General features: G+C 37.6%; 1 protein-coding gene across 3 annotated transcripts in view; it reads left to right on the forward strand.

The window, feature by feature from the left end:
* RYK (receptor like tyrosine kinase) overlaps positions 1–22,432 on the forward strand; it is a 162,873-nt gene that overhangs the window by 83,330 nt on the left and 57,111 nt on the right. For 2 of the 3 annotated variants that reach the window (XM_049870598.1, XM_049870600.1), the window contains exons 7-9: positions 354–454; positions 4,845–4,979; positions 6,885–6,971. In XM_049870598.1, coding sequence (XP_049726555.1) covers positions 354–454; positions 4,845–4,979; positions 6,885–6,971 — 323 coding nt within the window. The remainder of the gene's footprint in view (positions 1–353; positions 455–4,844; positions 4,980–6,884; positions 6,972–22,432) is intronic. The other variant, XM_049870599.1, reaches the window with a different exon arrangement.

Genomic DNA, 22,432 nt, shown 5'->3' on the forward strand with positions numbered 1-22,432 from the left:
AATCTAGTTGAAGTAGCATGGACACTTTTCCTAAGAAATGATGCATTGTTCCGTAACAAATGGTTGTGTGAGGCTCAGGCCTGCTATCTGTGGTTTCTTAGGACTAGTGCCTACATTTCTGAATGCCTTTGATAAAAGGAACCTGCTTGATGCCTCTGGAGATAGAAATGAAAGGAAAGAAAAGATAGAACTCTACAATATGAAACGTTTGTGATGGGGAGGCCATGCATTATTATAACTCTGTCAGGATTTTAGGCTGGTTAAAATGGCTATATATATTTTGTATGTATAAAAAAGAAATTTTTCATTAAAACTAACTTGCCAAATACTTTTCTCTTAAAAATTGTTTGTAGCATCAGTGCCAGCAGTAGTTCCCAAGGGCTGTCTCAGCCATCCACCCAGACGACTCAGTATCTGAGAGCCGACACGCCCAACAATGCAACTCCCATCACCAGTAAGAGTTAATTTAATTCTAAAGCTGATGTACTGAAGCTGTCTGTGTTCAGCAGACCACAGTCTGTTGGTGGTCCTGCACGGCCAGTATATCGTGGGCCACGTGCATCATACTGTGTACCTAGTATCTAATATGTGCAAACATAGGCTTGATCTTCGACTTTTGTTTTCTAGGGTATGGAATGAGACATTATAAAATCGAGAGATTAAAAAATAATATAAATTGCTACAATTAGTCTTGACTTGGGGAGAGTTCCATAGATTAATTTTAAAAGGGCTACTGAACCACTTCTATAGAAATTCGGAAGGGAAGCTTTCAGGTAGTTAAATGAAACAAGCCATTGAGCTGTATACAAACAGAGACTGGAGTTTAATGAATTTTTTTCATGGTCTTGTGGGTCACGGTAAAGACTTTACATTGTTTTCTAACGATGATAAGAAGCTAGGTACCGTTGGAGAGTTCAGAGCATAGGATCTGATTTCCTTTTTTGGACAGGATTTTGAGTAAAGTTTACACAAGCTGTAACATGTAGATATTTAGGAGGAAAATAATCATTCTTAGGGTATAATTTAGACATAATGAGGAATCATTACCATAAAAATAAGAAACAAGATAATCATCAGGATAAACAGTGGGCCAGAGAGCCTAAGTAAGGGCTGGAGTCAGTGGTGCCATTGATTAATTAGGTTTTCTTAGGCAAGTGACTTATCTTCCCTGGGCTAGCTTTTAGTCTTTACTAAAATAAGATTATGACTATCTGCCCCCCATATAATGCCCTATGTGGTCTGTCAGTACTGGTTCCCATTAAAAAGAACCAGGATTCCTTGGAGAAATGCTGATGCCAGGTCTGGAGCAGGAAATGCACAAGGTAAACCTAGCATGTTACTGAGCCAGAAATCTAGGAAGCTGCCAAAGCCTTAAAGAGTTCCCACTGGCCAGCAATGGAATAATTTGAACATCAAAACGAATAAGGGCTACAACGGATTGAAACATAAAGTGTACAAACATTCACAAGTTTATAATGATAACTTTTTAAAAATTTGATCATTATCAGAGGTGACTAAGGCACTGATAATACCTTATTCTGACAATTATCAATATGAACTACCTTTCAGATAACAAGATAGTCCTAGTTGATGCGGGAAAATATTTCTTCTTTCTTTTTTCCTCCTTCCCTCTTTTATTGTGGTAAAAATATATATAACACAACAATTGCCAATTCAACATTGTTTACTTACATAGTTCAGTGACGCTCATTACATTAATCATGTGTAACCATCACCAGTATCTGTTGCCAAATTTTCTATCATCATTAACAGATGTTCAGTGCTTCCTAAACAATGACTACCCTTTCCTCTCCCCTCCCGTTCCTGGTAACCACTAATAAGCTTTAGTCTCTACACATGAGCCTATTCTAGATATTTCATGTAAGTAGTGTCATACGATATTTAGGGAATTTTTCTAAGGTGTGCCTGACCCAAGCCATGGTGTTTTCAGTCACCTTACATGTATGCGAAGCTGGCAGTGAATAAGGAAGACCAAAGAAGAAATGACGCCTTTGAATTATAGTGTTGACGAAGAATATTGACTATACCCTTGGACTGCCAAAAGAATGCACAAATCCGTCTTGGAAGAAGCAAAACCAGAATGCTCCTTAGAAGCAAGAATGATGACATTGTGTCTCACATACTTTGGACATGTCATCAGGAGGGACCAGTCCCTGGAGAAGGACATTGTGCTTGGTAAAGTAGAGGGTCAGCAAAAAAGAGGAAGACCCCCAGTGAGATGGATTGACACACTGGCTGCAATAATGGGCTCAAACATAGCAATGATTATGAGGATGGCCCAGGACCAGACAGTGGTTCTCGTTCTGTTGTACATAGGGTCACTATGAGTTGGAACCGACTCAACGGCACGTACCAACAACAACAATAAAATATTTTGTTCAGGAAAAGACCATCAATGATTAAAGCCCTAAAAAGAAAAGGTAACAGGGAAATCCACAGTGAAAGAATCAAGCTGTCATCACCTGAATCCACTGATGAAACTTAACATCGCTGAAAGTGGTACAATTAGATATTTTGTACCCTTGGATATGATGAACCATCCATGAAGTATTCTTGCGTACCTACCCCCCCCAAATGTTAACTTGAATTAATCAAAGCTGTAGAACAGACTTGCAGTTTACAGGAAATACAGGGGATAGAGGAATATGTTAAATGATACTCAAAGAAGTTGGTACCAGACTTTATGCCGGTTAATTGACCCAGTTTCTTCAGCAAGGTGGTGACAGAAAGAAAAGGGAAGGAGGGAACACTTCAGATTAAAAGAAATTTAAGAGACATCATAACAGCAACTACCATTACCACCAACAAAAGAAAAAACATATTTATCTCTGTCATCAGGGATTTTTATGATAGATATGAAAGGAGTTTAGACTGTTCAGAAAAGGTACGTCGTTGCTTTTAATTTTTGGATGCCAAGCTTTGCCAATTAGAGTCTATTCTTGATTGTGGATATGATCTTAAGAAAGTAGGTAATTCAATTAATATATATGTGAAAAAACCTGTTTTTAAAAAGTTGATGGAAACACATTTATTTCTTAAAAAAATTTTTAGTTGCCATCAATAAGAAATTTACTTGTTTTCAGTGGTAAATATTACCGTAAGGAGATAATTCATTTATTGTACGTGCGAAAAACAAACTGCTTTTTAAAAACTCAATGCAAATGCATTTATTTATAGTTTTTTTGTTATCATTAAGAAGAAATTTGCTTATTTTTAAAAAATTCAAATCTTGGCATTTCCAGAAATCTTAAACAGATTAATTTACAGTTGTTGTAAAGTTGAACTGGTGAACATTGATCACTAAAACATTTTTACTTATATTAATTATGTTTCCACATTGACAATAAAAATTCACTCACAAATGAAACTGGAAGAAAGTTGTCCCCTATTTTTTCCATTTGCAAGCATATTCTTAGGTACCTTTTGTCACTGGGTGAAAAAGATCCATGAATAACAGGAATAAAGAAATTTTTATTGTTTGAGAATGAAACATTTCTCTTCTTAATAGGTCTTAGGTACATTCTCTAAGTACGTAGTGTCTTTAGGTATAATTGTTATATTTTTGACACACAGGTTGGTGTCTTTTGAACACGCAAACAGACTGTGCCTCGCTTACCACCTGCCAGTCTCCAACAGCAGCTCTTTTGAAGCACAGATCTATTTTTAAGTCCCGATTCTGGATGAGAAGTTTACAGATCAAAGGACTTCTAAGAATGTGATTTTGCAGAGTACAGAGCCTGCAGTGGTGACGTTTCTTCATGCCTCCAATATAGCATACACGCTTGTCAGTGGCTTCTGTAACTAGTTGCGTCCAGAGTGATCTGCTACCAATGTGGAAACACTCTCCCACCAAGATTTCCGATAGATACAAGGCAGAGTTTGACAGCTGTGGGCTCAGAGGAGGGGGACATGAATACTGAGAAGGACTCATCCCTGAGATCCAGGTGCATAGGGCTTGCCCAGGATAACTGAGAAACCCCTGTCCTCACCGTGAACTTCACACTGAGGAACAAGCAGCAGCAATCTACCCTGGGGAGAGAGGCAAGAGCCTGGGGGCAGGACCCCTTAAGGGTACTGAAGGCAAGGACTTCTGAAAGCTGAAGGTGCAGTACAAACGTTGAGAAAAAGCCTTCCTCACCAGGCTCCACAGGGTAGCAGCAGTCCACAACTGGAGAAGTTTGAAGTCTGGTGTGCTAAATATAACTAACAGCAGCAAAACCCGAACTCAGCCCAGCTACTGACTAGAATGACTTAACCCCCAACACTGACAACTTGTCAGAAGAGGTGTCCTCATTTCTGGGTGTGAACACTGTTTGCCCTATTTTCTACTGTTCTTCTACCCTAAGTGTTCAGCATTCAATAACAAAAGACACACAAGAGCAAGGGGGAAAAAACAGTGCCATATATTTTGTTAGAAAAGTTTGTGTTTTTCAAATATCTCTTCATTAGAAAAATTGTATTGTTATGAGATTATATTAGACAATCTTTTTGAAGAGCTGCCCATAAGAGGGATTTAATTAAATTTCATAATAGTTGGCTGAAAGCCAGTTGAGCTGTTTGTAATTATAATATTATTTTTTAGGATTTCTCATTTTAACTCCTCATTTTAATGTTTTGAGGTAAGATCGTGGGAGGCTGGAGAGTGTTTCTTTAAAATATTAGTATGAACTTCATAGGTAGCTCTCTTTAGTCATGTAAATGCCTTTTCCCTTTTATGATCCCACATTCATTTATTTGTGTGACTTAAGCCATGAGGTTCTAATTGAATAGTTGACTCTGATGCCATAATAAGGGTATTTATATTGCTTGGTTTGGCTTTGTTGGCTCCTCAGGTTATCCTACCTTGCGGATAGAGAAGAACGACCTGAGAAGTGTCACTCTTTTGGAGGCCAAAGCCAAGGTGAAGGATATAGCAATATCCAGGGAGAGGATAACCCTAAAAGATGTACTCCAAGAAGGTATTATCCCAAAATTAGTTTTTCAAGGAAGATTTAATAATGTTACCACTATATAAAAATTTTTTTGTTTGTAATATTTTTAAGAATTTCATCTCTTATTGTGTCTGTTCTAAGATAAGGATAGAAGATAAGATCCTGCTTGTGGAAAACACTGCACAGTTTATTTCATTTACAAAACTGATTTTTATTTTTCTTTTCTTTAGATCTTTAATTTGCCTTAACACAGCTTTGGCATAGTTCTTAACTTTCAAGTATATAAAAGCATATATATTAGCGTTTGTTAGCTTTAAAGTACATATTATGTTTAGTTTTTAGTTAAGCTTATCACTACCCAGCAAGTCTCTTTGAAATATTCTAAGTCGTTTTCCCTCCGACAGTGTGGGAGTTTTAACAGGAGCATTGCATGGGTTTTGGAGTTGGACCCAAGTTCAAATCCCAATCCCGTGATTTATTGTTTGTGTGACCTTGGAGAAATCGCTAAATGTCTCGTCTTCAAGTTCTGGTTTCCTCTTGTGTGAATTTGGACTATAATGTCTGCTCTTAGATTAGTTATCAAGATCAAATGAAATGCTGTATATTAAGTGCACTCACACATAATAGGTGTTCAGTAAATATTAGTACCCTTCTTTTCCTTTTCCCTTTGGTCCTTGCTTTCTTTTTTGAATTTCAGGGTATTGATTGAGGGGAAGCTGAAAAAAGAGAATGGAAATTAATAAAATATTTCATTGAACTCTCTAAATCGTTAAATAGAGAATTACTTTTTTACTCCTGCCATGATTCAGTTTGGAATGTTTTGGATGGACGTGAGTTATGCTGTATTTTCAGGCCCAGAGTAGTTTATTTTAAAATTCTGTTGATTACAGAAAAGAAAACACGGTGGCCAATTAACATTTTTTTTTTTAAGTGGTCCAGTTCATTTGGAGAGCTCATAGTTATGAGCATTTTTTCACTCAGATTGTCAGGATAAGTAGCTCTGACTGGAGTGTTTAAAGATACTTACTTTTTGCAAGCATGTCTTTTAAATTGTGAAGGAAAGGAAGAAGTTTCCATTGAGAAAAAAATGGTAAAATGAGATTAATTTTCAATGATCATCTGCTCATTAGGGAGCATTCTATTAGCCATTACAAAATAATACCAGTAAGGATTTTCATAGTTCACGTTTAGCTACTCCTTTTCCCCCAAAAATGTCATAGCTTCTCTTCCTACTATATAAGGTTTAGGAACACGTATTGCCAATGTGGAAGCTGACCTGAGAGGCTAAGCAGCTTGCCTGAGACCCTATAAGTAGTGAGTAGTAGAGCCAGGATCGGAACCCAGGATTGTCTGAATCTTGGACTTGTGCCCTTTGCCTTTCTCTTAAAGCTACCCTTTAAAGCTCTGCAACAACAGAGAGAAGAGTTCATTTTTCTTCTTTCACCATTGCTCAGGGATAATCCTAGAAACTCAGATACCCCGTTACTGAGCTCCAGTGCTCCTGGCTCTATCACTAGTTTATTTAGGATAATACAGAAAGAATTCTCATATAATTAGTTTGGATAAACCCAGTGCCGTCTACTCCATTCCGACTCATAGCGACCCTGTAGGACAGAGTAGAACTGCCCCATAGAGTTTCCAAGGAGCGCCTGGTGGATTCGAACTGCCGACCCTTTGGCTAGCAGCTGTAGCCCTTAACCACTACGCCACCAGGGTTTCCTTATATAGTTTAGATAAAGTATTTCTCAGAGCAAGTTAAGACATTTCACAGCAACAAAAAACTTCTAGCCATCATCATTAAAAACCAAGGATTTGGACTTTTTTATACTAGGTCTAGAGTAGTGTTGTTTATCACATATGCCCTTGTTATGTTTAAGTTATGTTGTACCAGAAAGTTTTATAATTTTACGATCTCATTAATTTTTTTCCTAGGTACTTTTGGACGTATTTTCCATGGGATTTTACTAGATGAAAAAGATCCAAATAAAGAAAAACAAACATTTGTGAAAACAGTTAAAGGTAGGCTTTTACCTTTATGTTGTGTCTGTAATGCTTTCCTGCTAAGGTGGCCCAGGCCAGCGAGATTGTGTGTCAAATTCTCAGTGTGTGTGCCAGACCTTTGAACTAATTTAGGCCAATTCTTTAGAAAATTTCAGTTATTCTCATTAGGTATAGAAAATAAAGTCTGATAAATCAAGCATTTATTAGATATCATGGAGACTTCTAGTTAAATTATCCTTATTGTGTGTGTGTATAAATGTATGTGTGTGTGTATATGTATGTATTATATTTATATGTATGTATATTTACATTTATTATATGTTTATATTTCTTGGTATCCTTTTGCAGGTATATCCATAGTTGGAACTGCTGGCCCATTTAAAATATTGATAGATATTGTCATATTGTTCTCTAAAAGGTAGCACTAATTTATATTTTCACATACTCTCCTTTTGGATCATCTTTTGAAATTTGATGCCAAATTTTCATTTATTGATTCATATCCATTAGAGATTCCCTATCAAAATATGTTAGGATTTTTTTTTATATGTGCCTTATTCTCTAGTACTGGACAATTAGACCTTTTAAAATATTAGAATTTTATTATTTCTAATTGATATTTGCAAAAACGAATAATCTTCAGTTAAGTCTTTATTCACTCATCTTGAGAGAAAGAAAAGTATGATGATCTATAGGGTGCTCCATGCCTCACAGGTCTGATGTAGGTTGGAATGACAAGAAGATACTTATTTCTGAAAAGCAAACTTAGCATCTTGAATCTGGAAATTGAAAGAAAAATTAAATTCAGTTTTTTGACTGGAAATGACAACACTTCATGGAGTTTACAAAGTTAATTTACAAGAACTGTGTTTCTGAATTTCCTTAAATGAATTCCTGGAGAATATGAAGAATTTATACTTACTGTTTCTAAAAGGCAGGGGTGTGTGAGTCTAACAAAAAGTTTTTGGGGAACTCATTTAGCAAAATTGCCTGTTTAAGGATGCAACAGACACACACATGCCATTTTCTCTTTTCTAGACAAATGATTTAACTTCTGTATCTCTCAGTATGCATTTTGTTCACTCTCCCCCTTGCCAGCCCCCGAAACACTTTTAAAGGCTAATACTAAGTTAGGTCCTACTCGGTTTTTGGCCACTTTTGGAAGATATTTTACCTATTACTTTTTTTTTTTTTTTAATAATTTTTATTGTGCTTTAAGTGAAAGCTTACAAATCAAGTCAGTCTGTCACACATAAGCTTATATACACCTTACTCCATACTCCCATTTACTCTCCCCCTAATGAGTCAGCCCTTCCAGTCTCTCCTTTCGTGACCGTTTTGCCAGTTTCTAACCCTCTCTACCCTCCCATCTCCCCTCCAGACAGGAGATGCCAACACAGTCTCAAGTGTCCACCTGATACAAGTAGCTCACTCTTCATCAGCATCTCTCTCCAACCCATTGTCCAGTCCCTTCCATGTCTGATGAGTTGTCTTCGGGAATGGTTCCTGTCCTGAGCCAACAGAAGGTTTGGGGACCATGACCGCCGGGATTCCTCTAGTCTCAGTCAGACCATCAAGTCTGGTCTCTTTATGAGAATTTGGGGTCTGCATCCCTCTGTTCTCCTGCTCCCTCAGGGGTTCTCTGTTGTGCTCCCTGTCAGGGCAGGCATCGGTTGTGGCCGGGCACCATCTAGTTCTTCTGGTCTCAGGATGATGTAAGTCTCTAGTTCATGTGGCCCTTTCAGTCTCTTGGGCTCATAGTTATCACGTGACCTTGGTGCTCTTCATTCTCCTTTGATCCAGGTGGGTTGAGATCAATTGATGCATCTTAGATGGCCGCTTGTTAGCATTTAAGACCCCAGACGCCACCCTTCAAAGTGGGATGCAGAATGTTTTCATAATAGAATTATTTTGCCAATTGACTTAGAAGTCCCCTTAAGCCATAGTCCCCAAACCCCCGCCCTTGCTCCGCTGACCTTTGAAGCATTCAGTTTATCCCGGAAACTTCTTTTTGGTCCAGTCCAGTTGAGCTGACCTTCCCTGTATTGAGTATTGTCCTTCCCTTCACCTAAAGTAGTTCTTATCTACTATCTAATCAGTAAATAATCCTCTCCCACCCTCCCTCCCTCCCCCCTCTCGTAACCACAAAAGAATGTGTTCTTCTCAGTTTTTACTGTTTCTCAAGATCTTATAATAGTGGTCTTATACAATATTTGTCATTTTGCATGTGACTAATTTCACTCAGCATAATGCCTTCCAGGTTCCTCCATGTTATGAAATGTTTCACAGATTCCTCACTGTTCTTTATCGATGCGTAGTATTCCATTGTGTGAATATACCATAATTTATTTAACCATTCATCTGTTGATGGACACCTTGGTTGCTTCCAGCTTTTTGCTATTGTAAACAGTGCTGCAGTAAACATGGGTGTGCATATATCTGTTCGTGTAAAGGCTCTTATTTCTCTAGGGTATATTCCGAAGAGCGGGATTTCTGGGTTGTATGGTAGTTCTATTTCTAACTTTTTAAGAAAACGTCAGATAGATTTCCAAAGTGGTTGTACCATTTTACATTCCCACCAGCAGTGTATAAGAGTTCCAATCTCTCCGCAGCCTCTCCAACATTTATTATTTTGTGTTTTTTGGATTACTGCCAGCCTTGTTGGAGTGAGATGGAATCTCATCGTAGTTTTAATTTGCATTTCTCTAATGGCTAATGATCGAGAGCATTTTCTCATGTATCTGTTAGCTGCCTGAATATCTTCTTTAGTGAAGTGTGTGTTCATATCCTTTGCCCACTTCTTGATTGGGTTGTTTGTCTTTTTGTGGTTGAGTTTTGACAGAAGCATGTAGATTTTAGAGATCAGGCACTGGTCAGAGATGTCATAGCTGAAAATTTTTTCCCAGTCTGTAGGTGGTCTTTTTACTCTTTTGGTGAAGTCTTTAGATGAGCATAGGTGTTTGATTTTTAGGAGCTCCCAGTTTCTCTTCATCATTTTTGGTAACGTTTTGTATTCTCTTTATGCCTTGTATTAGGGCTCCTAACGTTGTCGCTATTTTTTCTCCCATGATCTTTATCGTTTTAGTCTTTATGTTTAGGTCTTTGATCCACTTGGAGTTAGTTTTTGTGCATGGTGTGAGGTATGGGTCCTGTTTCATTTTTTTGCAAATGGATATCCAGTTATGCCAGCACCATTTGTTAAAAAGACTATCTTTTCCCCAATTAACTGACACTGGTCCTTTGTCAAATATCAGCTGCTCATATGTGGATGGATTTATATCTGGGTTCTCAATCCTGTTCCACTGGTCTATGTGCCTGTTGTTGTACCAGTACCAGGCTGTTTTGACTACTGTGGCTGTATAATATGTTCTAAAATCAAGTAGAGTGAGGCCTCCCACTTTCTTCTTCTTTTTCAGTAATGCTTTACTTATCTGGGGCTTCTTTCCCTTCCATGTGAAGTTGGTGATTTGTTTCTCCATCACATTAAAAAATGTCATTGGAATTTGGATCAGAAGTGCATTGTATATATAGATGGCTTTTGGTGGAATAGACATTTTTATTATGTTAAGTCTTCCTATCCATGAGCAAAGTATGTTTTTCCACTTATGTAGGTCCCTTTTAGTTTCTTGCACTAGTACTTTGTAGTTTTCTTTGTATAGGTCTTTTACATCTTTGGTAAGATTTATTCCTAAGTATTTTATCTTCTTGGGGGCTACTGTGAATGGTATTGATTTGGTGATTTCCCCTTCGATGTTCTTTTTGTTGATGTAGAGGAATCCAAGTGATTTTTGTATGTTTATCTTGTAACCTGAGACTCTGCCAAACTCTTCTATTAGTTTCAGTAGTTTTCTGGAGGATTCCTTAGGGTTTTCTGTGTATAAGATCATGTCATCTGCAAATAGAGATAATTTTACTTCTTCCTTGCCAATCCAGATGACCTTTATTTCTTTGTCTAGCCTTACCTATTACTTTTTGTAAATGTAAAATTTGAACCATAAATTTAATAAAACCACAAACTAACTTTTGCTCCCCCTTCCATATTTTTTTAAAGGAAATATTTCCCCCTTAATTCTAATATTTCTGGGGTCATAAATCTTGTGTGGTCAATTTAGAACTGGGCTAAAATTTGTTCTGAATGAATCTTGACTTAACAGAAGAGGTTTCTGTACTGCTTTGGGTTGATTTAGGGTTGGAGGGGAGGAAAAAAGGAAATACTGTTGATAAGAAAACACAATGCGGATACCAGGACTGTTTCACAAGATAAGATTCCTCTTTCCGTGTATACTTGAATTGTAGTCATTTAGCTGTTTCCACTCCTTACTGCTGGAATTATAATGTTCTCGCCGAGCTGGACGGAAGCAAGAGAAAGCACAGTGAGTCCTTAGGCAAGGTATGGAGACCAAGAGGAAGTGCGGTGACTACACTATAATGTACTTGCCTCAAAATTGTTAGAGAGATTACTCCATATGATTGTCTCTTAGATTTATCCTTTGGAAAATTTTTTTTTTTTTTTACATTGAAGCTACACAGAGCTGACAGACTTTTTTGATGACTCTATATGCATTGTTACATACTATGTGATTAGAAGGGAGGTTTAAAAACACAGAAAAATAAGTTTTTTGGAAACATTGTCTTTTGCCTTTAGACATAGAGAATTAGAGTTTGGCATTTTAAAAAATTCATAATTTTTTACAGAGACTTAATGGATATTCTGTATAAATTTGCAGACATTGAAATTAAAAATCTAAGTTTCATACTTTAAAATATTGTGAAATTGAATTCCATAAAATAAGTGAATCAGTATGAGGTTATTGGTATTAAATTCTTATTTTCTTTTGTAGGCGCTAAATTTTGTACAGTTTTAGAAATATGGAAGTGTTTGGTTCTTTAAATCATTTTGTGCTTCCTTGCAATTTTCAGAATGTAAGTTATTTTATGATATCCTTCCCAATGTATACATCTTGAAAGTAGACCTTTCACGATTTAAAAGACTAGGACTAGACAAGGAAAGGAACCTAGGAAAGTGAATTTTTCTTATTAACTAGAGAAAATTATTTTTTTCTCCAGTTGAAAGCTTTCATAGATCACCATCTAACTGAGGTGTCCCTTTCTTAATAGAACATGCTTATCAAAGTTAAAACTTGAATATATTATATATAAAATGACATCCTGAAATTACCTTTTGGTATACACTGATTTCCCTACCAGTTGTGGAGAAGACACTCTTACTAATTGGCTGGGGACTTTTAAATATTACTAGTTTCCAATGCAAAAAAAGATTCTAGCAGCCCCCTGCTTATGTTATGAAAATTTAGGTTACAGAAGAGTAATAAAGGCACATTCTGCCATTTATTAAATATTCCCACATTTTAAACAATTTTTTGACAGCTAGAGTTTATTCCAGCAGACATTGGGGTGAAGCACCTTTTCCAAAGAGGCATGAAATGCCTCCAGTCCTTGGTGTTTTGTCTTCCCATTTTAGATTCCTACAAAGGTCTTAAACAGAAAAAGTTGTCTGAAAAGGGGACACTAAGAGCAAGTAATGGGAGAGGGAGTGAGAGGAGTGATTTGGTTAGACTTGGAAGTAAATGAAATTTGAGCTTTCTCAGCTTTGAGAGCACCACTTTTAAGGGGTGAGTGTGGCATGCCATGTCATAGTGCCAGAGTTCAGAGTACTGGGTTTTATTGTTGGTTCAGGGTTTTACTAGGTGGGGCTGAGATGTGGATCTTGGCTTTGCCAATCTTAATATCTCCCCCCCCATGACATTGGTCAGAAGCTTCATAAGTTATTACCGTTTTTACTGTTGATATCAAAATTATTGTCAATTCATTTCTATTAAAAATGCTTTTAAGGATACATTACACTCAATTTTGTTTTACAATCTGAAAATCATTTTTAAAACATTAAAACTCATCTTTGCTTTTATAAAAAAAATTTTTTTTTGCTTTTATAGTGAAAATTAATTGAAGCATACTATTCGCTTAATGGAAATATTCCTTTGAAACAGTGGAGAAATTTCTCTATACTTTTTTATTAAGATAGTGGCCCCTGTGCAATGATGAATCCTTATGGATTTATGCAAATATTTAATAGCTGAAAGATTCTTTTGGAAGCGAAGATTAAAGATATTGGTAAATTGTATTATTATGTTTTTGTTTCAAAACCTTGAACTAAAAGCCAATTTTAGCTGACTTGTTCTTTTATTAATTATTAGTTCTTAACTACAAATAGGTAAAAAGAAGAAAACAGTAAGTGGGCCATAATATCCAGTCAGAACCCTTGTGGTTATTTTTTTCTCGTTGTACTTTTGTAAGGTTCGAAAGTATAAACAGGACAGAAAGGCACAAAACATAAATCCTCTTACCCCTAAAAGTAACCACCGTGAACAACTTCTTAATGATTCCCTCTCTGGGTAAGAAGGAAAACACACCTGCATGTATCTATTTTTTTTTTCTTTTTTGGATAATTTTAGTTTTAAAACATGACTGATCAAACTAAGCATGGAGTTTGCATCCTACTTTATAAATTTGATGTGTATCTTGGAGATCCTCCTCTTGCAGTACATATAGATCTAGCATATATGTATTTTTAAGTAGCTGCATAGTATTCTCATGTGCCAATTTAGCTACTTCTCTATTGATGAACTCTTTGATTAGTTTGAGTTTTGCTTTGATGGTGCAGTGGCTAAAGCGCTCAGTTGCCAAGCAAAAGGTCAGTGGTTGGAACCCACTAGCTGCCCTGAGGGAGAAAGATGTAACAGTAAGCTTCTGTAAAGATGTATAGCCTTGGAAACCCTATGGGGCAATTCTGCTCTGTCCTACAAGGTCACTATGAGTGGGAATCAACGGCAATGGGTTTGGTATTTTTTGGTTCTGTTAATGGACTCTTTGGTTGAGTTTTGCTGTTACAATTAAAGGTCTTTGCTACATTATATGGAGCCCTGGTGGCACAGTGGTTAAGAACTCGGATGCTAACCAAAAGGTCGGCAGTTCAAATCCACCAGCTGCTCTTTGGAAACCCTATGGGGTAATTCTACTGTGTCCCATAGGGTCGCTATGAGTTGGAATTGACTTGCCGGTAATGGGTTTGGTTTTTGGTTTGGTTTGGTTACATTATGAAAATACCCATCGGGTAGAGTCTTAGCAGTGGAATTGATGAGGCAAAGGGTATGTGCATTTTAAAATTTTGTTAGATATTACTCAATTGTCCTGAAAGGCTGTACTAATTTGTACTGCCTTCCGCCCTCCCTCCCCCCTCCCCGCCCCATCCCCGTGCAAGTTGCTCTTGATGGATTTATTCCCTCACACTCTTGCCCAAACTGGCAGGTAGTTGAATTTTTCCAGGCATCTAATCTGACAGGGGAAAATGGTATCTCCTGATTTCATTTGCATTTCTTTACTTTGGAACAAGGCTGAGAATCAGTCATTTTGTAATTTTGTTAAATCCTTGTGGATTTTGTAAATGCTTTGGTCATTTTTGTTTCTTTTCTTAGTAAACTACATATTTACTTACATCCTTTACCTCTTTATTTTAAATTTTATCATGCTTTAAATGAAAGTTTACAGCTCAAGTTAATTTCTCATCCAAAAATTTATACGCATACTGTTTTGTGACGCTGGTTACAATCCCCACAATGTGGTAGCATGTTCCGCCTTTCTACCCTGTTTCCTCGTGTCCATTTGTCCAGTTCCTGTCTTCCTGATTCTTGTCTCGCTTTTGGACAGGAACTGCCCATTTGGTCTTGTATATTTGATTAAACTAAAAAGCATGTTTCCCACGTGTGTTATTTTTTGTTTTATATGACCGTCTAGTCTTTGTCTGAAAAGTGGACTTCGGGAGTGGTTGCAGTTCTGAGTTAGCAGTGACTGGGGTCGATAGACCTGGGGCTTCCTCCAGTTTCTGTCAGACCATTAAGTCTGGTCTTTTTTCATGAATTTGGATTCTGTTCTACATTTTTGTCCTATCCTGTCTGGGACTTTATGTTGTGATCGCAGTCAGAGTGGTGGTTGGTGGTAGCCAGGCACCATCTAGTTCTTCTGGTCTCGGGCTGGTGGAGTCTCTGGTTCATGTGGTCCTTTAGTCCTTTGGGCTAATATTTTGTCTTTGGTTCCAGATGGGATAGGACCAATAGATGTGTCTTGGGGGACCACTCGCAAGCTTTTACGATCCCAGATGCTACTCATCCAGTGGGATATAGACCATTTTATTTTCTTTATTATGCCATTTGACATCTGGTTCCTGTTCTTAAGGGGTTTGCTTTCAGCCTGTCCATTTAGAATTGGTTGGCTGTTGGTTTTGTATAAATGCCCTTTATTACTCTGAGGAATTTCCCTTCTGCTCCTATTTTGCTGAGAGTTTTTTATCAGGAATGGGCATTGGAGACTTTGTCAAATGCCTTTTTTGTGTTGATTAATATGATCGTGTGATTCTTTTATTTACATGGTGGATTACACTGATAAATCTTCTAATGTTGAACCATCCCTGCATACGTGGTATGAATCCCACTTGGTCGTGATGTATTATTTTTTTGATACGATGCTGAATTTCATTGGCTAGACTTTTGAGAATTTTTGTGTCTATGTCCATGAGGGTTATTGGTTTGTAGCTTTTTTTTTTTTTTTTTTTGTGGTGTCTTTGCCTGCCTTTGGTATCAGGGTTATGCTGGCTTCATAGAATGAGTTTGGGAGTATTTCTTCTTTTTCTGTGCTCTGAAATAGCTTGAGTCATATTGGTGTTAGCTCTTCTCTGAAAGTTTGGTAGAATTCTCCAGTGAAGCCCTCCAGGCCAGGGAGTTTTTTTGTTACTGTTGGGTGGTCTTTTTTTTATTATCTCTTCAGTCTCCTCTTTTGTTATGGATCTGTTTAGTTTTTCTACCTCAGTTTATGTTACTTTAGGTAGGTAGTGTGTTTCTAGAAATTTGTCAATTTCCTCTCGGTTTTCAAATTTGTTAGGGTACAATTTTTCATCATGTCCTGTTATGACCCTTTTTATTTCAGTTGCGTCTGTTGTAATATCACCTGTCACATTTCTTATTCGGGTGATTTGCTTCCTCTCCTGTTTTTCTTTTTTCAGCCTGGTCAGTGGTTTGTCGATTTTGTTGACCTTTTCAAAGAACCAACTTTTGATCGTGTTGATTTCCTTCTATTGTTTTTCTGTTCTCTATTTCATTTGCTCTAATTTTTATTATTTCCTTTCTTTTGGTGCCCGAGGGCTTATTTTACTGTTGTCTTTCTGTTACCTGACGAGGGTCTGTGTCCTGGAACAGTCAAACCAATGAAACGTATTCCAAGTCAGAAAGAGAGAGAAAGTTTATTAGGAGGTGACACCATCGGGAAGTCTGGCAGCGGTGCAGGCTGTCTTTATGAAGTCGCAACAAGCAATTTCTACATCAGAGCTTATCTATTATTTTGGCAAGGATTGCCTAGAGTTTTCAAGCACGTAGCCCACAGACGGTTGTATATATCATAAAACAACTACAAAAAAATTCTTTATTAAACTAAAGATACACGTGCTGGACATCTGGACTCTAATCTTTATGTTTGTAATAGGCAAAAAAATCTTGCATAAAAATCTCTAGGCTAGTAGAACTGGCCTGCCAAGTTTATTCTGATCGAGATAAGGAGCAAGAAAGAAAGTTACAGACCAAAAGCGCCAGGCAGCCTTACTAGCTGCTGTCTTGCAGGCTGAAGGCCATCTCCCAAGAGGGAGACCAAGGCCACAAAAGCCGAGGAGGTCCCACAGCCCTTGGGAAAGAGACCAGTGCAGCTGGTACAGTTAAAAGAAAATTTACAGACACAACAGAGAGTCCCTGATGGAGCAGGAGAAAAGTAAGGTGCAGAACTCAAATTCTAGTAAAAAGAGCAGACTTAATGGTTTGGCTGAGATTGGAGGGACCCTGGAAGACATGGCCCCCAGACTCTCTGTTAGCCCAGAACTGAAACCATCCCCGAAGCCAACTCTTCAGACAAAGATTAGACTGGACTATAAGACATAAAATGATAGTTGTGGAGAGAATGCTTCTTAGCTCAAGTAGTTACATGGGACTAAATGGGCAGCTCCTGTCCAGAGGTGAGATGAGAAGGCAAAAAGGGACAGGAGCTGGTTGAATGGACACAGGAGGAGGAGTGTGCTGTCACATTTTAGGGAGAACAACTAAGGCCACATAACTATGTGTGTATAAATTTTTGTATGAGAAACTAACTTGAACTGTAAACTTTCACTTAAAGCACAATAAAAACAAACAAACTTACAGGTTACTTAGAGTATCATCATGGCATTAGTTATGTCAAGCTCTCAATCGCCCCGTTTTGGAAAGGAGAAAACATGTTGCGAGGTATTAGGGTTACATTTCTATTTGTTTAAGTTGCAGGGCTAATGTTTTGATTTTGGCTGTTTCTTTTTGATGTGTTCATTTATTGCTATCAGTTGACCCCTAAACACTGCTTTTGCTGTGTCCCAGAGGTTTTGGTAAGATGAGTTTTCATTTTTATTTGATTCTTTGAATTTTTTATTCCATCTTGATTTCTTTTATTACTCAGTAGTTTTTAAGCAAGGTGCTGTTCAGTTCCCACATATTTGATTGTTTTCCTTGCTGTTTCTGTTACTGATTTCTACTTTGATGGCATTATGATCAGAGAAGGTGCTTTGTATTATTTCGATGTTTTGGATATTGTTAAGTCTTGCTTTGTCACCTAAAATGTGGTCTATTGTGAAGAATGTTTCATGTGCGTTAGAAAAGAATGTATACTTTGTTGCTTTTGGGTGTTTTTTTTTTTTTTTATTCTGTATACATCTGTGAGATCTAGTTGGTTGATTGTGGCATTTAGATCTTCTGTGTCTTCCATGAGTTTCTTTCTAAATGTTCTGTCTTTCACTGAAAGTGGTGCGTTAAAGTCTCCTGCTATTATTGTGGGACTATTTCTCTTTTCAATGCTGTTAAAGTTTGTTTTATGTATTTTGGAGCCCTGTCATTGGATGCATATGTATTCACTATTGTTATGACCTCTTGGTGTATTGATCCTTTAATCATTATTTATTGTGCTTCTTATCCTTCATGATGGATTTTGCTTTAAGCCTGTTTTATTGGAGATTAATATTACCACTCCTGCTCTTTTTTGGTAATTGTTTGCTTGATAAATTTTTTTCCTGCCTTTGAGTTTTGTATCTAAGCTCTGTCTTTTTATAGACAGCATATATATGGATCATGTTTTTTTGTCCATACTGCCACTCCTGTCTCTTTTCTGGTTCATTTAGGCCATTTACATTCAGTGTAATTATTGATAAGTGTGAGTTTACTGCTGTCATTCTATTGTATTTTTGTGTGCATGTGTGTGATGTTGATAGTTTCTTTGTTCTGCTAAATTTTCTGTGCTGAGTTCTTTTTGTTTATGGATTTTCTTTTCATGTCTTTCATTATTGTTGATTGTGTGTTTGCGGAGTCTTTATGGTTTTCTTCTTTTTCTTAACTTTTTTTTTAAATTTATTGTGCTTTAAGTGAAAGTTTACAAGTCAAGCCAGTCTCTCATACAAAAATTAATACCCACCTTGCTATGTACTCCTAGCTGCTCTCCCCCTAATGAGACATCACAGTCTTCCTCTCCACCCTGTATTCCCTGTGTCCATTCACCTAGCACCTGTCCCCCCTCTGCCTTCTCATGTTGCCTCGAGGCAAGAGTTGCCCGCATAGTCTCGTGTCTGCTTGAGCCAAGAAGCTCACTCCTCACCAGTATTATTTCCTGTCTTATAGTTTAGTCCAATCCCTGTCTGAAGAGTTGGCTTCGGGAATGGTTCCAGTCTTGGGCTAACAAAGGGTCCAGGGACCATGATCCCTGGGGTCCCTCTAGCCTCAGTCAGACCACTAGGTCTGGTCTTTTTACGAGAATTTGAGGTATGTATCTCACTGTTCTTCTGCCCCATCAAGGATTCTCTGTTTTGTTCCCTGTCAGGGCAGTCATCGGTGGTAGCTTGGCACCATCTAGTTCTTCTGGTCTCAGGCTGATGTAGTCCTTGGTTTATGTGGCCCTTTCTTTCTCTTGGGCTCATCTTTACCTTATGTTTTTGGTGTTCTTCATTCTCCTTTTGTCCAGGTGGGTTGACACCAATTGATGCACCTTAAATGGCCACTTGCTAACACTGAAGACCCCAGACGCCACTTACCAAAATGGGATGCAGAACGTTTTCTTAATGCATTTTGTTATGCCAGTTGACCTAGATTTCCCCTGAAACCTTGGTCCCCAGACCCCTGTCCCTGCTACTGTGGCCTTCAAAGCATTTGGTTGTACAGGAAACATCTTTGCTTTTAGTTTAGTTGTGCTGACCTCTCCTGTATTGTGTGTTATCTTTCCCTTCACCTAAAAGAGTTCTTGTCTACTATCTAATTAGTGAATACCCCTCTGCCTCCATCCCCACCCTCATAACCCTTAAAGGATATTTTCTTCTCTGTTTAAACTTTTTCTTGAGTTCTTTTAATAGTAGTCTCATACAATATTTGTCCTTTGGCAACTGACTAATTTCACTCAGCGTAATGCCTTCCAGATTCCTCCATGTTATATGAGATGTTTCACAGATTCATTGTTGTTCTTAATTGTTGCGCACTATTCCATTATGTGAATATACCATAATTTATCTATTCATCCATCGATGGGCACCTCTGTTGCTTCCGTATTTTTGCTGTTATAAACAGTGCTACAGTGAACATGGGTGCGCATATATCTGTTTGGGTGAAGGCTCTTATTTCTCTAGGATATATTCCAAGGAATGGGATTGCTGAATTGTATGGTAGTCCTATTTCTAGCTTTTTAAGGAAGTGCCAAATCGATTTCCATTTTACATTCCCACCAGCAGTGTCTAAGTGTTCCAGTCTCTCCACAACCTCTCCAACATTTATTATTTTGTGTTTTTTGGATTAATGTCAGCCTTGTTGGGGTGAGATGGAATCTCATTGTAGTTTTGATTTGCATTTCTCTAATGGCTAATGATCGTGAGCATTTCCTCATGTATCTGTTAGCCACCTGAATGTCTTCTTTGTTGAAGTGCCTGTACATATCTTTTGCCCATTTTTTAATTGGATTATTTGTCTTTTTGTTGTTGAGTTTATGCAGTATCATATAGATTTTGGAGATTAGACACTGATTGGAAATGTCATAGCTAAAAACTTTTTCCCAGTCTGTAGGTAATCTTTGGATAAGCATTAAGTGTTTGGATAAGCATTAAGTCTTCAGGTAAACATTAAGTGTTTGATTTTTTAGGAGCTCCCCGTTATCTAGTTTCTCTTCTAGTGTTTGTGCATTGTTAGTAATGTTGTGTACACTATTTATGCCATGTATTAGGACTCCTAGTATTGTCCCTATTTTTTCTTCCATGATCTTTATCGTTTTAGATTTTACATTTAGGTCTTTGATCCATTTTGAGTTAGTTTTTGTGCATGGTGTGAGGTATGGGTCTTGTTTTCATTTCTTTGCAGGTGGATATCCAGTTATGCCAGCACCATTTGTTAAAGAGACTGTCCTTTCCACATTTAATGGACTTTGGGCCTTTGTCAAATATCAGCTGCTCATATGTGGATGGATTTATGTCTGAATTCTCCATTCTGTTCCATTGGTGTATGTATCTGTTGTTGTATCAGTGCCAGGCTGTTTTGACTACTGTGGCGGTATAATATGTTCTGAAATCAGGTAGTGTGAGGTCTCCCACTTTGTTTTTCTTTTTTAGCAATGCTTTATCTTTTCAGGGCCTTTTTCCTTTCCATATGAAGTTGGTGACTTGTTTCTCTATCTAATTAAAAAATGTCATTGGTATTTGGATGGGGATTGCATTGTATGTATAGATCACTTTGGGTAGGATAGACATTTTTACTATGTTACATTTTACAATGAGCAAGGTTATGTTTTTCCACTTACCTTTTCTTCTTTTTTATTTTAATGGGTAGGTTTGTTAGCTTCCTTTGTGGTTACCTTGAAATTTACCTTTATTTTTCTAAGCATAAACCAGCCTTTTATTTCTTGATATTGCCTTGACTTCCTCTCCATATGGAAGTTCCAAGACTACACTGCTTATTTCCTCTTTTTTTGTTTTGACATTGTTGTTGTTGGCGTATTGACATCTCTCGTTTCCTATTTTCAGCCTTTTAACTTTGTTTTGTTTTTGTGAATTCCATATCTGAGTTGGTATCTTGTTGAACTGTCCTGTGTCCTCATCTTGGATTGTTGTCTGATGTTGTTGGTTCTCTAACTGGAGGACTCCCTTTAATATTTCTTGTAGTTTTGGTCTGTCTATTAATTTCTGTTAATCTGGAAATGACCTAATTTCACCATTGTGTTTGAGAAATAGTTTTGTTGTGTGTCTTTCTTGGCTGGCAATTTTTTTTCCTTCAGGGCTTTATATGTGTCATCCTGCGTGGTTTCTGCTGTGTAATCAGAGCCTAGTCTCACTGGTTCTCTTTTGTAGGTGACTTTTCATTTATTCCTAGCCACTCTCAGGATTCTTTCCTTGTCTTTGGTTTTGGCAAGTTTGATTATATGTCTTGGTGACTTTCTCTTGGGGTCTGTCCTGTATGGGGTTCATTGAGCTTCTTAGATAGATATCTCTCTGTGGTTTCTGTTATTCCCCCCGTTCTGACACTTGGATCACTGGTAGGTTTTTCCTGTTGATAGTTTCCCACATAATTCTTAGGCTTTCTTCATTCTTTTTTCTGATCTTTCCTCGAACAAATTGGTATCAGGTGATTTACCTTCAGTCTCATTAATTCTGACTTCCGTCGTCTCAGTTCTGCTCCTGTGACCTTCTAATGAGTTGTCTAATTCTGACATTTTATTGTTAATCTTTTGGGTTTCTAGTTTTGTTTTTTTGGTATGGTTTCTAGCAACCTATTTGTCATTTTGTTCTTGTATTATCTTCCTGAATTCTTCTATTCCTTTATGCATTCCTTGGTTTAATCTGTGTTTTGCCTGATCTCCTTAATCTCTTGGAAAGCCCTGTATATTAGTCTTTTGAATTCTTTATCAGGTAGTTCCATTGTCATATCTTCCCCCAGAATGTTTTCTGGTTCTTTATTTTGGTCGCTTGCTAGAGCCATCTTGTCCTGCTTATTTAGGTGATATGATATTGACTGTTGTCTCAGAGGCATCAATAAATTAATATATTTATTTATTTATTGTATTTTTGTTTACACGTCCTGAATTTTTGTTATGTTTTGATGTCCAAGTAGCCTGAGCATGTGTGCTACTCTGGTTGTTCATCTGGCCTTGTCGAAGCTCTCTCCTTCTGTCTCCAGATGGTCGTAGTAGCCACTAAGTGTGTGAGCCCGGAGTCTGTTCACTGTTCTTGTGGGGCTGCTGAAGATGTAGGAGACGTTTTTGGTGGGGTGATGAATCGGTCCTGCTGGTCACCTGGCCATGGGTGCAGGGAGTGTTCTCCCTGGTCGTTGGGTTGGGTGTTGTATGTGTGCTTCGCCGCTTACTGGCTGATTGTGGCACAGGTG

The sequence above is a fragment of the Elephas maximus genome, chromosome 26 (assembly GCF_024166365.1).
Source record: "Elephas maximus indicus isolate mEleMax1 chromosome 26, mEleMax1 primary haplotype, whole genome shotgun sequence".
NCBI lineage: Eukaryota > Metazoa > Chordata > Mammalia > Proboscidea > Elephantidae > Elephas > Elephas maximus.